Raw genomic sequence first — 15,636 nt, forward strand, 5'->3', positions numbered from 1 at the left:
AATTGGCACTTTTGATCACAGATTTTAATTATTTCTTACAGGAAAAAAACGAAAAGAAAAAAGAATTACTCCCATAATCTAATTCATAATCCTTCATGGTTTATAAATCAGAATGATCCCTATCTCCCCCAACGACTGATTCTATCTCCTTTTTTGACAGCTGTCAACACTTAAAAATGTTTTGGTTACATATGAATTACATCATTTTTCAATACTCTTTCTGTTTTTAAAATACTTTGTTTTTCGCCGCTCTTTGTCTGGCGTATCGCACTTTTGATTTGTTGATGCCGTGTAGGCATTGCGAGCGCAGACGACGATCACAGTCAGGGTTCAAAGTGATTTCCTCTCCGCTTTAGGTTCTTTATCAGAACGGACACGTTGTTGCGTGTCAAGAGCATCGCCTTCGCTCTCTTATTTTTGCAGTGTAAATCTGCCAGCTGCTTTAAATCTTGCACAATCTTAATGGGGCCTGGGGGAAGGAAATCTACAGAAATAATCACTTACTTCCACCTCCAGAACCCAGAGAGATTTTTACTTCAGTTATTTGCTCTGTGTGTGTGTTTGTGCGTATGTGTGAGACAGATCCAGTGATCTCGTTTGATGATGTGTGTCTTTTCAGCTCAGAGCCATGTGGAACCCACCGAATGACCAGAGCGGACAGGTAGCTGCCAGGATGGAGACCACTCCGTCTCTGGGGAGCGCCAGCATCTCCGTCTCTCAGCAGCAGGCCCCCAAGAAGTTTGCCCCCATGGTCGCACCCAAGCCCAAGTTCAACCCGTACAAACAGATGGGAGACGCCGGCCTGTCTGACCCTGCAGGTAACAAAACAAAGAAATGCCTAAAAGTGTTGATATCAAGCAAATTATTAAAGGGGGGCAGGATTATGTAAAGTTGACCTTTTTAAGCTTTGCATCCTGTTAAAGTGTTATTCATCAAAAACACACCTAGATTGTTGCTTTGATTTTTTTTTTCCTGCGTGATTGAGAAACCTTTATATCGCCCATGGCAACTATTCAGCTGTGCAAAACGCCTGGTTGGACCTAGCTCCGCCTTCGAAGCGGTTTTCTAACCCAGCTCCTGCAGACTAGCCTGGAGCAATTAGCAAATGCCTAGTGGAACTGAATTGAGGCCCAATTTCAAGGCTTTAAATTACTAAATCTTATTTCTTTTAAGTCGTATTAAAAGCATTTTTATAACAACTGATGGTAGCATACTTACTTGATTGTGCTTTAAAAGGATTCTATGTAATACTGCCCCTTTAATAGATTATTTTTAAGTTGTAAATCTTCACACTGAAGTTGCTCGTCCACATCCCTCAACTTTCTTTTTTCCAGCTGAGGGTGTGGCATTCATAAATCTTCTGTCTGTTGTAGATGAACTTTATTAAGTCTAGTATTGTCTGTAATTAACATTGTAATTAATTGTGTCTTTCCACATTGTTACCTTTTGGTAAATGTTTTTAAAGTAGGTCTCCAAGTTTTCAATTAGGTTTTTTTTTCAGTTTTACAAAACCTATTGCATCTAGACCTTGAGGAGGTTTAGCTAAAGCTTTTCAGCCTTTTTTGAAAACTCAGAGGACCTGAGCTCAAAATGGAAAAAAATATAAATAAATAAATAAATGTAGAGTGACTTGCTAAAGTATTCATAAAGGATAAGTAATATTCAGCTTTTTTATTTCAAAAAATAGTCTCCTGTAGTCGGCACTTTGTAGAAAGTGCCAGCAACACCGGGTTGCACTGGATCACGGGTCCAATATTCCTATTTCTAATAATTGAACAGTGTTATAGTCCAGTAAAGAATATTATTCTTTACTGGACTCTTATTCTTTCATCAGCTTCATTTTCCTTCCACATCACAATTATGCACTGCTCTGCATTAACCTGTCACATGAAAATCCCAATAAAATACATGGAAGTTTGCGATTGTAACATGATAAAACGTGAGAAAGTTCAAGGGGTCAGAATAGTGCGTGGCTTAAAAAGGTGCTGACTCGCATCATTTTTCCTGTGTAGCCGTTGTAACGGTGTTGTACTGAGCCCGTCCTGGAGTGAGGCTCTGTTAGAGGCGTTAATTTAAGAACAGTGGTGAGAATGAGGGACTCTGAGCAGTTGACGGTATTGACATTTTAGATGTGGGGAGGGAAGGAGGGAGGTGGAGTTCCTGCATGAATAATACTGAATAAACAGTGCAAGTGCTGTGGTTTGCAGTCATGTGTGAGTTCAGGAAGCCTTATGTTGAATGTTTTTTTTTTACGTCTCTGGGGACATGATGGTTTATTTAAAAAAAAAGACTTCTGTCTTACTTTCAACACGATAATTGCACGTAGTGAGTGTGTGGGTGTTAAATTTTCTTTAGTGCAGGTTGAAATATTAAGCTAATAGCTTTCTTTTTTGAATTGTAAAACTCAAGTTTTTAAAAAAAGCAACTATCTGCAAAGGGTAATATAATTTTGAGCGAATAATAGATGATAACTGGGGTATTTTATTTTAGAAAAAGCATATTTATGAAAGATTCTTGGTGTTTTCTCCAGGAGAGGCATTTGTTGTTTTTTTGTTTTTTTCTTAAAGGTAAAACATTCTATGTTAAAAAGCTAATTTTACAAGCTCAGGATTTTGACTCAAAGAGGAACAACATTGGGACAATTTATGCAAATTATATCAAAAATATTTTATTTAAATAAGAGTATGGTAAAACACAGGAAGTAGGCTGCAGATGGACAAGAACGGTGAAAAGTCAAAGCCATCAGGATTGCTCATTTGAATTGAAAAAGCAAGGTCATGTTTTAATAAGTTATAAATGCGACGCTCTGTTTGAGTCGTCTGCCGTTTAGAAACGTTTGCAAACTTTTCAGAATTTGTTGTGAAGTCTCCAGCGTCCAAGATGTTCTAACGGCGGGACGTGGCACAGAGGCGATGGCGCGCAGCCGTGCGTCTTCCCACTTCCTGTCTGGCTGATATGTTGTAACATGAGCATTATCTAAACGTCTACCCTCAAGCCCCCCCTGAGAGCACCTAGATTTCCAAAACAGGGGAAACGGTTATGAAATTCGGCGTGTAGTGATCACACTGTGAGGCTGAAAACACGGCTGTCAGTGGGGGTTTGCGGTTTGACTTCAGATCTCCTTCTGCTGCAGATGTTGGCTTTGTGAAAATTGTTCTTAGACGGCTGCTTTTTCAGGTTTGCCCACCGCTGAAAGGAGGGCAAACAAACAAGAAAACCCCCCAAAAAGAAACAAGACGTTTAACACACGGCTATTAGTGAGATTCAGTAAGGAGATATCTTACATATGTAGTCTGGAAAAAAAACCCAAACAAAACAAAAAACATTTTTGTTTCTATACTCTTACATTAAACCAAAGGTAATTTTCAAATATTTGCTCTCTGATGAATATACTTCTAATTGAAGGACAAAAACAGAGTTTTGCAGAGTAAAACAGGAAATCAAACATAAACAAACCCATTGAAATAGCTGCATCAGTCATTTCTCTGAATGGTGAGAATAGCTGGGTTGGTTTCTACTTGAGGAACATGAAATGACTTTGACTCATTATGGAGACATTAAACAACGTTCCAGTTAGGAGTGAGTGGCTGCTGTAAACTGAAAAACCTTCACAAAAGTCACCAATAGTTTTTCAAAAGGACAGAATCATGTGACTACATGGTCAGGCTGCTACACACACATCTTACTTCTGTTTAAGCATCACACAATGAATCATTTTGCTGGACGATGAATTGTCCCAGAAGTTATTGTGGTACATGATAATCTTATTGTTTTGACATTATTTTCAAGTAATACAACAATAATGGCAAAATAATGCAGGAAGACATTCTCAAAGATCAATGAACTTTAAATTCTAATGAACATTTAACACAGAAAGTGGAAGACATTTTAAAAATCCAAAAATACGTAGAACAACAGAAGCATTAAATAAAGTGAATTATGAAGTCTCTGTAAGTGTTTGTCAAAAAGTGGTCTGGTTGAAACCAGACTGAACCAGAACACCAGACTGAAGACGTTTATCATCCAGTTTTTGGTAGAAAGAGAGAAAAGAGAAAAACAATAAATTGTGCAAATAGAAGTTATTGAGCTCATTTCAATGGATCATGTGATTAACTGATTTATTGCTTACTGCAGCTGACCTAGTTCTGTAAATAATTCTGATCATGAAAACATGGAATTAATTTAAAATTTGCAAACCATGTGCGTGATTTAATTTAGTTTGAAATCAATAGTTCTGAAACCACCGTGATTTTCCATCACCCTGTTCCTGCTCCAACTGGAGTTCTCTCTGGCTATATGGAGACTTAAAATCTGTTGAAGTCTTCAACAAAATTTAGTAGTTTTCTGTTTTTGTTTTTTTACTTTTTCCCCTTTTTTTGGAGGGTGTGAGCTCGAACCTGATTGACAGCACTAATACCTTCCTCCTAATTTTGCACGAAGCTTGTCAAAATTGAATTGGTAAATTGAATTTTTAAGAACTAATCTACAGAAAATGATTCACTTCCTCTGTACAAGTCATTATCAGCAGAAGAGACCATTAGAAAGTTGTTTTATTTAGTTAAAACTGCTGTTCCAGCTGTTTGAAATAAAAAAAAAAAATCAAAACAATTAACTCAAAATAATTTCTGTGACAAAGTTCAAGGTTATAGTGAAGGGCAATTTGAGAAGCTGAACAGAACCGGTTGTATCATCTGTTTGATAATAGCACCATAATGATAGCGGTTTATCCCTGAAAAGTTCTTGTATTATTGCAGTTTCTGTTGCAGCTTTAATTGTAAGCAGCGTGGAGACACTGAATAAAGTTTTTAGCCCTTTTTTTTAAGCTGGGTGTGTGTATTATGAGTCAGATTCCTCAGCAGCTCATTGGCACGTCCATTCTGAGTTTGCAGTGTTTTGACTTTGTGGCGCCGACGCCTGCAGCAGCGTCATTGTTTTTCATGTTTTGTTTCCCGGCTTCAGCTAACGAACTCCCAGTGAGCGTTTCCTGAAAAATGTCCAAAAGGTTTCCTCAAAATCAGATGGATTTTAAAACAACTTGTTAATCCAACCCTTTTTATTTTTGAAGACAAAAAAAAAAAAAAACTTGCCGTAGGCCGACACTAATCAGTTTGGGTGTTTGTTTTTTTCAGAAGGCCAGCTAACAAATGGTTAGTGTGCTAATGTGTCAGAAGACGCATTTATTGCTGCTTATTGCTTAATTTATTGCCAGATTTTCAATAGAATCCATAATGGATCGTGTTCACAGCATATTTCTCATTGGACCTTTGAAACTACAAACGGATTCAGACATAAAGCGGCTCTTTGTTTACACAGTGTCACAACTGGACACCAAGTCATCTGCTGATCAGACAGCACTACATTTATCCTGTTTTTATCACAGTTGGTGTCAAAGTAAGTGCTGCGCATCCTAGAGGGCTTTTGCTGTCACAACAAGTTTTTCTGGTCAGGAACTCGTCCATTCCTCGTTTGGTACGTTAGGAGCAAAGCAGCTTGGTGAATTTTACTGCCAACCAATCAGAAAGATGACTGAGGTAAACAGGTTAGATTTTATGATTTTAAAAAAAGTCATTGAACATTTATGGTAAAAAAAAATGTATTAGACTCAATAGTTTTAGCATCTCATCTTCCCTCCTGCGTTCTGAGGCCTCCTTAGCGCCACCTAATGACCATCACTTTGAAAAACACTGCATTAAGCCAATTTCATGCCAAGTGAAGAAGAGTAGACGAAAGCAGTATATCAGTAAATTGTGGTAAAGTGACATCAGCAGCTCATTTATGAAAGAACTGGATATTTTTTTCCACAGAGCTACACTGAACCCCCGTCTAACTGCGGTTCAGAGTTTTTCTGCGAATCGCAACTCCAAATTATTCACGGAAATTCATGTATTTCAAAGATTTTTGTCATAGAGGATATCTAGGTTATTCAAAATAAAATGTAGCTTTGGCAGTTGGAATACCTAGACTAGGACTTTTTTTGTTTTTTGCTGTGATTTTTGCTTCCGTGTAACAATAGACCTAAAATATTGAGTTTTTGTACATTTGATCCACTTCTTAAAAGGCTGATGGAAAGGTCAACCGCAAAAAATAAATTGTTTCCGGAAAGGGAAGTCACTACTTGGGTTTTCCTTTTAGTTTCTGGGAAAAAAAAAGGATGACGTGATGCAATCGTCTTACTTTTAACTCTGAATGAAAGTGCAGGAACTTTGGGTGAGTTGTGTAAATTAGTTTTATTTCAGTTTTTCTTTTGGCGGGATTCACAATTTGACCTCTAAATGGGTCAGAGTTCTTCTGTGAAGGTCGGCTGGCGTGAAAAGGTTGAGACCTGTGATGGCAACCTGCTGCATGTAAAATAATAAGCAGCCGTTATGGAAACACTTCCAACCTTTTGCAGCAGAAAAAGCAGGATCCCCCCCCCCAACTTTACAGAAATAAAACTGAACTTTTTTAAACCTCCTCTGCACCATTTCTTTTACTTACTTTTAATCAATAAGGTAGTGATTTGCATTCTCATGAAACAGAGGTACCAGTCTTTTATTTAGATTTTCTTTGGATTATATATATGCTTTGCTCCTTTTTGTAAATGTCTGCAAAAAACTAAATACTGTAACCTTCTAGTAGTAAAATGTTTTGTCTCATTTTAAGGCAGAAATATCACTTCCCTATTTTGCAGAAATCACTTCCTATCATCTCTCTTGCAGCTTTTCTTCGTCGGCTGCATGCTCACAGGGTTAATGAAACACTATTATTTAAAAGAGTCAGGAATATTACCGTTGATAAGTATTTGTTTTTACTGATTTGCTCAAGAATCCATTTTGCAGGACTTTAATGTTGAAAGCAATGCCAGCGCTTTAGGAGATGCTTTCCATTCCACACTGCTCGGATCTGATTAGGTTTTGGGTGATGCGTCCGCTAAAATCCGCGTTCATTTTCTGGTTAAATATGTGTCTTTAATATGATTTAGATTAGCATCAGCATTTTGAACGTGCAAACAGGAGCGCTAAAGCCTTCTTCAGTCTTCTCTTCTTGTCAGGGGATAAGACATCTTTATGAACAGATAATCGGGGGTCTCTTCTCATTTTCCTTTTTTTTTTTATTTAATTCCTCTATGCCAAGTAAGGGGTGGGGGGAACTGTCTGATAAAAAAAAAATCTGGGATTAGCATAAAAAATAACTCAATTTGGTGTAGCGAGTGGATGTGTCTTTTGTCTAGCAGGGGCCGGCATCAGGGCTGCAGTGAGCAGTCAGGGGCCGTGTTTATTGTGGGGACAAAGGAGGCTGTGCAGGCGGGGGGGCCCGAGGTTTGGCCCCACTCATCTTCTTTTTTTTTTTTTTTAAAGGGACATACTTGTTCTGATTAAAGCCCAGCAGGAGCGCACGAAGTCTCAGACGGTGACCCTTTACTTAAAATTTTTTACATCAGGTCCCATGTTGGGGTTTAGGGTTATCCTATATATGCTGGAAGACATATGTGAAGGTCAGTTGTGTTTTTTTTTTTTTTTAATATGTATTATCTGTAGAGAGGTAGTAGAACAAGGGCGTTTTTCTATTTGAAAATAACTTGAAAAGATGGACTGTCACAATAAGAAACTAATTAATAAATTAAATCACAAAGTAAAATATTAACTAAGACATGGACTCGAAATGCTTTATTATTTTTATGTGGATAGACTTCAAGGTTTCCCCCAGAAAACTTGCTAAGCCTGGTGGTTGGGCGCTAGAGCAGCCATCCATCCAGCGCCCCGTCGTGTTTTTGAGTTAAAAAATGTTAAACGTTAACAGGAAATTTGAAAATATCAGTTGATAATCATGTGTTATTGTAAAATTAACACCTGAACACCAACTATAAAGTCTTAGAATATGCAATATGCCTGGTGGGGCTGCAAGTAAAGCCTGGTGGCCCGCCAGGCTTATAATACACTTGGGGAAACCCTGAACTTTATTTATACATTTATTTTGGATATAAAATTACTTCCAATTCATCAAAGTGAGAATGACACGTCTAAAAAATATCTTCCGAAACCACAAATGCACCTGATGACGAAGAGGTGAAATCATCACAGAATTCTGAAAAGCAATTTTTTTTTCTGGCACTGTGCTGCCCCCAACTGGTCAGCTGGAGAAACTGAGCAGTGCTCTCGCCGCTGCATTTTGTCGTTTGACCCGACTCGCACGTAAACCTGACCTGCATTCCCACCCCAAGTATAACACCCTGCACTCATGACGCCTTTGTTTCAACACTGACGACTTTTCTCTTTCAAGTATGTAATCAAACTTTGAAATGCGTTTCATTCTTATTATCGCCAATAGCCGATCATAGCTGAGTCGAAAGCTGCTGCCAGCCTGGGGTCACATGCGCCGGTGACTAGGTTTGTGTATCGGTGCAAGACGTGATGTCAAGGACAGAAGTCAGACACTCGAAACGGTTTCTCCTTGAGTCATGTTCACCTTTCAGAAGGCGAACTCATAAAATTTTAATAGGTTGATCTCTCTTCACAATCCTTTTTTGTTTTTTGGCGGTCTGAAACTAATTTAGAGACGTGCGTGAGCCGAACAAATGGTGCTAAACGTTCTTACAAATTAGTCATTTTTCTGCATCTTCTCTCAAAATGTCATATAGAGTGATAAGAATCTACCGTGTGCAGATAGGATTACATGAAAAAGCCCTAAACCCACTTGCTTAATTACTGACTAATACGTAACTCTCGGCGCGGTTTCATAATGTCTGGCTCGCCAATCATCAAGGGCACTACGTTTGGTTTTTTTCTTTCTTTTCGGGGCGGTGGGGAGACTTATCAAAGTGAAAGTTAAACATCCGACAAGAGCTGTTTTTAGTTTGAGGGTGAGAAGGGGGGAAAGGAGCAACTTTAACACGAAGTTCCAACAAAAGCTGCTGCTAATTGTTTGCTAAGAGCAGTTCAAACATGTGCATAAGCTGTTTTTATTCCTCCCTGCTTGACTGGCCAGAGGCAAACTGACTACCGGTTGTTATGTCAGAGTCCCTCATGGGTGTCACCAGGAGAATTTACAGGAAACCCACCATTGAGTGGATCGGCCTCCCTGTAGATACCACAGGCCCGCGCTCTGGGCTCATACCAAGGCAACTTTTCTCTAAGTGGAGCACAGCAGACTCTCTCAACTTCTCCTTGTGTCTGCAGCTTTCTGCAAAGTGGGTGTAAATCTTGAACAGTGGTTGTTTTTGCGCCTGTATTATGTTTGTATTCCCGTCGATCTTTTGCTCTGTAACTTGAAACGTTTAAAGTCTGACTTCGCCAGAATGAAGTATTTCATTTCTCCCAATCTTGTCACTCACCTCTGAACCTGTAGTATTATGATATGTTTTTTCCTCAGATGCTGCTGATGAGTTAAGAACACAATAACTGAGCTGCAGCTGGCTGTGGGTTTTCATTTTTATTTTTACAGCTAAACACTTTTTTTTCCCTTTCCAGCGTTTTCAATCTAAAAATGAGTGACAACAACCCTAATTCCTGCTGAGTGAGTTTGTATGTAAAGAAGGAGCAGCCTACTACATGTTGAATTTCATTATTTTAGTTTAGAAAATCCACGAAATACTGCACCACGCCTTCCACATTTTGGAAAAAAGACCAATTGATATAATCTACGTGTTACTTTGAAGGGTGGTGAATGTCCTCCGGTACATTAAAATGACAATGGTCTATTATTTTTGATTTGTACAAGTTTTATGGTAACATTTGCATAAAAAATTCTAGGTGCTCAGATATCAGGAAGTGTCAGGCAGAGGTAAAAGTTCCTAGTCAAGACATTCTTCATTAAAAATATTCTTAAAATACCTTCAGCCAGTTCTGAGTCTCCAAGCCCTCTCAAAGTTTTGTAAAAGTGTCTTCTGCAAGGACACAATTCCTCCCGATTCAGCAAACATTTAACTCAAGTATGAACTGCAGGAATTTGGATTTACCATTTAGTATTTTTCTTCGTTTTCTTTTTTCAGCAGTACTGTGGAAGCTTGGTGGGGAGGAATTTCCTTAGTCTGACACTGGGTAATAACTTCTCTCTGGCTGTAAAGAGTTGATTAGTAGAGTGTTTTAGTAATTGTTATCTTGTTAGTTTTGACTGAAAACATCTGTAGGCATTTCATGGGAGACATTCAGTGTGTTTGTAATATGAATCTCTGTTATTCCATGCTAACTATTCTTTCATCTTGAGGAACTTTTTATTGAAATGAAGTCAGCCATGAACCAGATGACAGAAAAAGATAGAGTGACCGGCACTAAAATGAATCTAAATCCTGGTGAGATTGCTTTATTTCTTAACGGATGGTTGCTACGCCAGCTTTCCAGCATATCATTGTTCTCTATCAGACTGGATTTAACAATGTTGACCAGTAAGTTGGACTCCATGACAAGGGCTTGGACAGAGTCGACCCAAAAGAACGAAACAATGCGTCAGCCAAGCTCCTTCTCTATTGTTCTAAAACCATGAAACCTTCCATTTGTTGCTTATCTCGAGATTTCTCAGTTTGTTCGGCCAAATTCTTGAATTTCAAAGCGGAGGCGACCGTCCAGAAAGCAGAAACCCCTTTCAATCTTTTGCTAGATCGCTTCCTTGGTGCAACCCAGGCGTCACATTGCTATTTTAACAAACTTCAATTCTTCTTAGACCTTATATATACAAGCATTTAACGATGAAGTCCTTCTATTTCACTTCAGGATTTATATCTTAAGGCACAATGACAAAGATAAAGTGACTGAGTTCAGTTAATGTTGTCATAAAAATGTCCTTAATGATAAAAATGTTGGATGTTCTGGTCCATTATTAAAGTGAATTACCTCAAGCAGAGGAATGACAGTCAGTGAGGCAGTTAAACCTGCAAGGTTTCTTAGAGTTAAAGAAAACTGATTGTGTGCCATATGCTCCTGGACACACACATGCCATTTTAACAGACGAGAAAATCCCCTGTGAAAGTAGAAACAGGACCCGGTTGTGCGGCGGAGGATTCCCGTCATGGCAGCGGCTCGAAGGTGTCGTGTTCTGAAACTAGCTGAGTGCGCGCAGCAGCGGCTGCTTGCAGTGACATTTGACTGGCTTCGTTTACCCTCTCTCAGGCTTGTTTAGAAGAAAAGACAACAAAGACTTCCTTCCCACCTTTGATGAATATCTCTTTGAGTCATTAGAAAAACCTCACAGACCACACATTTCAGTGAATGTGAGGGCAATTTATTGTTTGGGCTCCCGGATAAGAAAGCTTGTAGCTTTGAACCCTTCTCTCAATATTAGTTTCTTCACTTTTATGTGCGAAAGATAATCTGTCTGTCGTTCCTGATCTCGGTTTCTTTTCTCGTTCACTGAGTAGCTAATTTTGCTTGCTTTCATACTTAAAAAGAGAGCATCTCCAAAGAATCCCTCCATAGGATCTCCAAACTAAACGAAGTCATAAATCACTCTTCTATACATATCATACTAATTAAGAGCTGGGCTCAGCTGCTGTTCTCCAGCGGAAGATGGGGGGGGGGGAAAAAACTGGTCCATAATTATGTCAAAACAATGTGCTCTCCACCTCTGCCACAGCTCATTTGGGTCCAGGATGTGGAGATGAAACATGTGGACTGTCACCAAGGACTTAAAAAGAGTTTGTCCTGTTTGTGTGGAAAGGGCTGCACATTTCTGGCTCCTTAAAGGACAACGTTCTGGATTTGTTGAAGTGAGGTTTTGTTAAAATCCTAAAACTGTTGGAGTCCTGATTTAGTGTTGGAGGTGTCACAAAGCTGAGTGAGAATGAGATTCATCTTCACAAAATGCTATTCAGTTGCTCTTATGAAGTAGCTGTAAGCTAGCATGAGTGCTGCACACTGGTGCATGAGTGCTGCACAATGGTGTCGAGCTTTAAGCTCGACACCATTTTTTTTTTTTTTTTTTTTTTTTTTTTAAAGATATTTTTGAGACTCTGATTTTGGAATAAGGAAGGAAGTATTTCTTCAGATTTACAAAAATTCAGAGTTCCACAATCAGGCGCTGCTACAGCATGCGAGGCTAATGCTTAGCGGTGGACAGTGTCAACTATAAACCTAGCTTAAAAATGCCTTTTTTTTTTTTGTTGACAGTCTGCTTAAAAACTGTTGGTTGTGGTCAATAACACTTGGCTACAAAGACATTTTTGAGGCCTCCATCTTTACATGTATTTTTGTGACAGCAAAATAAATGTAAAGAGAAAAATAAAGAAATAAGGAGAAAAATTACAAGATAAAAGTTTAACCTTTAGAATAAAAAGTCCATTAAGATTAAAAACCTCTTTTTCAAGGTAGTCCTGGCCAAAGCCTATTTACTTATAGCAGTTTTTAATGCAGATGGACCACATTAGATTTTCTCTGGTCTGAACTGGATAATTGAGTATTTGTTTCAGGGTGGTTGTTCATGTAGAAGTCTATTATTATTTATAGAGGAAATAAAGGAAAGAGGCTGTGCGCCACATTGGATCTTCCTGTGTGAAACACTTCATGAGATGTAACAGGTTTCCGATCAGAATAAACTACCTGACAGAAAACTTTCTTGTCTTGAACTGTTTCAGGTGTAGTTATATTGGACGTGGTTTATATTTTCCTCTCTCAATTTGTGTTTGACACAGGAAGATCACAGGTGGTGCACCGCCTCCTTCCTTCTATATGCTGTGTGTAGATAATCATTGACTTTTTTTTAAAATAACAATAAAAGGAAACCTTTTAAGATTTATCAAAGTGTGTGAACTGCTTTGAAATACTACAGTGTGTAGTTATTTTAAGTCAGTAGAAGCCCCCTCTGGTGTTGGGTCTTCTCGGACTACCCGTTAGCTTTAGCCTCTGGGGTTTCTATAAAATTTAGATGCTAAGAGAGTTTACTGTAAACATTTGTTAGTATTTCACTTTCAGAACTATCCCTTTTTTTATTTGTTACAGTTTAGTGATGCGTTTCTGCAGACCTTATCTGTTTGAGCCTCCAGACGCGCATATCTTCTGGGACGCAGGGCAGCGATACGTACACGAACCGACTGACCCTGAAGAGGCTGAAGACCCCCGCATGGGGTTGAATACCAGAGTAAGCCAGAGCCGAGGATTCCTCTTGGATAAGATGTCTTGCCAGACCTAAAAACAAACCCAGTTCCTTCCTTCTCAGGAATCTCGAAACTTCGGTTCTGTGACTTTAACAGTTCAGCTCCACATGTGGACCTACGGTCCCAACCCCAACACACAATCCACAATCTCTTTTCTTTTCTTTTTTTTTCTTTTTTTTTTTTTTTTTGGGATCCCGCTGAGGCTCTCAGACAGCGGCGACTCCGGCTTTCAGCCCGTAAATCAGGCTCAGGTTGTTGGGAGATAATTTCCACTGTGTGCGGCCAAAAACACCCTCGCCCTGTATTTTAGGTTTCTTCAGTTCGCAGCCTCTTTCTTCCTTTCCTTTCTGTCAAGTGTTGGACACTTTGTGTGAGAATTGCACTTCATGGCTTTTGTCCTAAATCTTTACAAGCCAGATGGCCGCTGCGTACACACACAGAACTCTGGTGAAATTGTACATATGCAAATCTGCTAACATATGCTCAACCTTCAATGTATAATCTTCCTTCCCTCACCGCTTACTGATGTAACTAATCCTCCCTACTACTTTGAAATGAAAAAGATTTTCTGCTGTGTGAAATTTCTGACAACGAACATTTAAAGGTTTAATTTGAGTAGGAAATTTAATTAGCCACTGTTAGCCACATTTGGTCGCGACAGCCAATCATAAACATCGCTAATATGAAAAACAAAGTCTAATATTAGCGCGAGTGTCACAGCTGGATCCATCGCTCGGCTCTTTATCGTCTGCTCCACAACACTGGTCGGCCCGATAACCAATTACACCTCTTACGGCCCCCTCCAATAGCTTTAATCACTGATTAGGATTCCTCGTTCACAAAGCAGCTACTTAAAAGTAATTGCTCAATAAAGGGAGGGGAAGTTGTCGTATTAAGGAGGTGTTCCTGCTGCTTCTCTCATTAGCGACTCACTCGGAGCTTTCATCTCCCAATTGTCGCAAATGGAGTCGGTTTCATTCACAGCACAGTATCCGTCCTCCCCTCCTCCTGCAGCTCCCTGAATTCAGCTTGCTGCGCGCCGCCATAAAGCGCGATGCCATTAGCGGCCGCGCTAACTCACAGCACAGAAGGAGCTCGCCTGCTTTCAGCTCTGTTGGTTTCTGATTTGTTGCAAATACAACATATCAAGTGACGTAAAAGGGAAGTTTTTTTGTTTTGTTTTGTTTTGTTTTGTTTGTTTTATTTATTTTTTAGTGGGTTTGATTTCTGGTGGCGCTGGCCGGAGTGTGGAAACGCTTCTCAGCAAATGCAGCAGCTGCGGTGGGAACTTATGAGCTCTTGTTGTGACTCGTAAAAATATAAATGAGTTTTCCCAAAGAAGTTTTTCAGTTCAAAACATTCACTTTAAGATTGTTCTGAGTGAAAAAACAAAAAAAAATCTCAAATATGCCATGATTTCAGTGGAGACCAGAAGAATGTCTGATACTGATGAGGAGAAAGGCAGCTTAGGAATTTCCTCCTGGAAAAGAGAAGTGGTAAAATACAGGGGAAACACAAGTGACATTTCCAATTGAATGGCAAATATGTCTGATTTTAGTCTTCCTTTTTGTAATATTTATAACAGAACTAGACATTCTCCCTGCTTGAATTCAGACACTTTTACACACCAGTTGGCCTGCAATGTTGCCCAATCGTCAACAAGTGAAAGACAAATCACCTCCTGCTCTGCAAAACCTAATTAGTTCTCCAATCTTAAAAAAATACATACAAACTTGTCACCTCAATGTTTTTTAGATTTCACTAAATTAACTAAGTAACATAAACTTGTGCAATTTTAGTCAGCCTAACTTAAGTTAACTTAATAAATCTGAGCATGTTGTGATTACTTACAGTATCCGAAGCTTCAATTTTTTGTAAATAAATCCTTAGAATTGTTTCACATTAAAACAATTACTTTAATATCTAAAGAATCTTTTTTTCCATAATAAAAAAAGAAAAATGTAATGAATAAATTAGAACACCCCTTGTATGTATTCAATCTTAAAATGGTTAAAAACACAGTCGTTTTCCATCAGGTGGATATGATGAGAACACGCTGACACTCAGTACTTTACAGGTTTGTCTTGTTCAAACCTCGGACTTTAATTAGTCTGGTGTGCTCCTGTCTGTTGGAAGTGAGAACGAACATGATGTTGAGATTGACAAAGCTTTCTGAAGCCTTCAGAAACAAGACTGGAGCAGCTTATGTGTGTGGTAAGAGATTTAAGGGGATTTAACTCTGAAATCAGCCACTCCACTGTGAAGTGAGTCTACCAGGGTGGGACAGTCAAAGCAAGGGTTAGCATCTAGACATGTAGCCTTCTTGAAGCAGACCACGAGATGCTAAAGGAAGTTTCAGAAAACCTTAAATGCTCATCATGGGACTTGCATCCATTAATCTTAAATTCTGCTACCAGAGGGTTGGTTAAGAAAAAGGACAACTATCTGTAGATATTTTTTTAATGAAATTAAGCTGAAGGAGAACTTGGACCCTGCATCACAACGATGATTCAAAACATTCCAGTAAATCGACCAAGGACTGGCTGAGAGTTCACAAATGGAAAGTCCAAGAGTGC

General features: G+C 39.0%; 1 protein-coding gene across 3 annotated transcripts in view; it reads left to right on the forward strand.

Annotated features, from left to right (window-relative positions):
• Nucleotides 1–15,636, forward strand: part of lpp (LIM domain containing preferred translocation partner in lipoma) — a 181,159-nt gene that overhangs the window by 59,158 nt on the left and 106,365 nt on the right. For all 3 annotated transcript variants that reach the window (XM_014974477.2, XM_014974437.2, XM_014974442.2), the window contains one exon: nucleotides 620–818. In XM_014974477.2, the coding sequence (XP_014829963.2) occupies nucleotides 629–818 (190 nt within the window). In that variant the 5' untranslated portion in view covers nucleotides 620–628. The remainder of the gene's footprint in view (nucleotides 1–619; nucleotides 819–15,636) is intronic.

This window comes from Poecilia mexicana, unplaced genomic scaffold (genome assembly GCF_051168715.1).
Source record: "Poecilia mexicana isolate PSO_F unplaced genomic scaffold, ASM5116871v1 scaffold_4, whole genome shotgun sequence".
In the NCBI taxonomy this organism is placed as follows: Eukaryota; Metazoa; Chordata; class Actinopteri; order Cyprinodontiformes; family Poeciliidae; genus Poecilia; species Poecilia mexicana.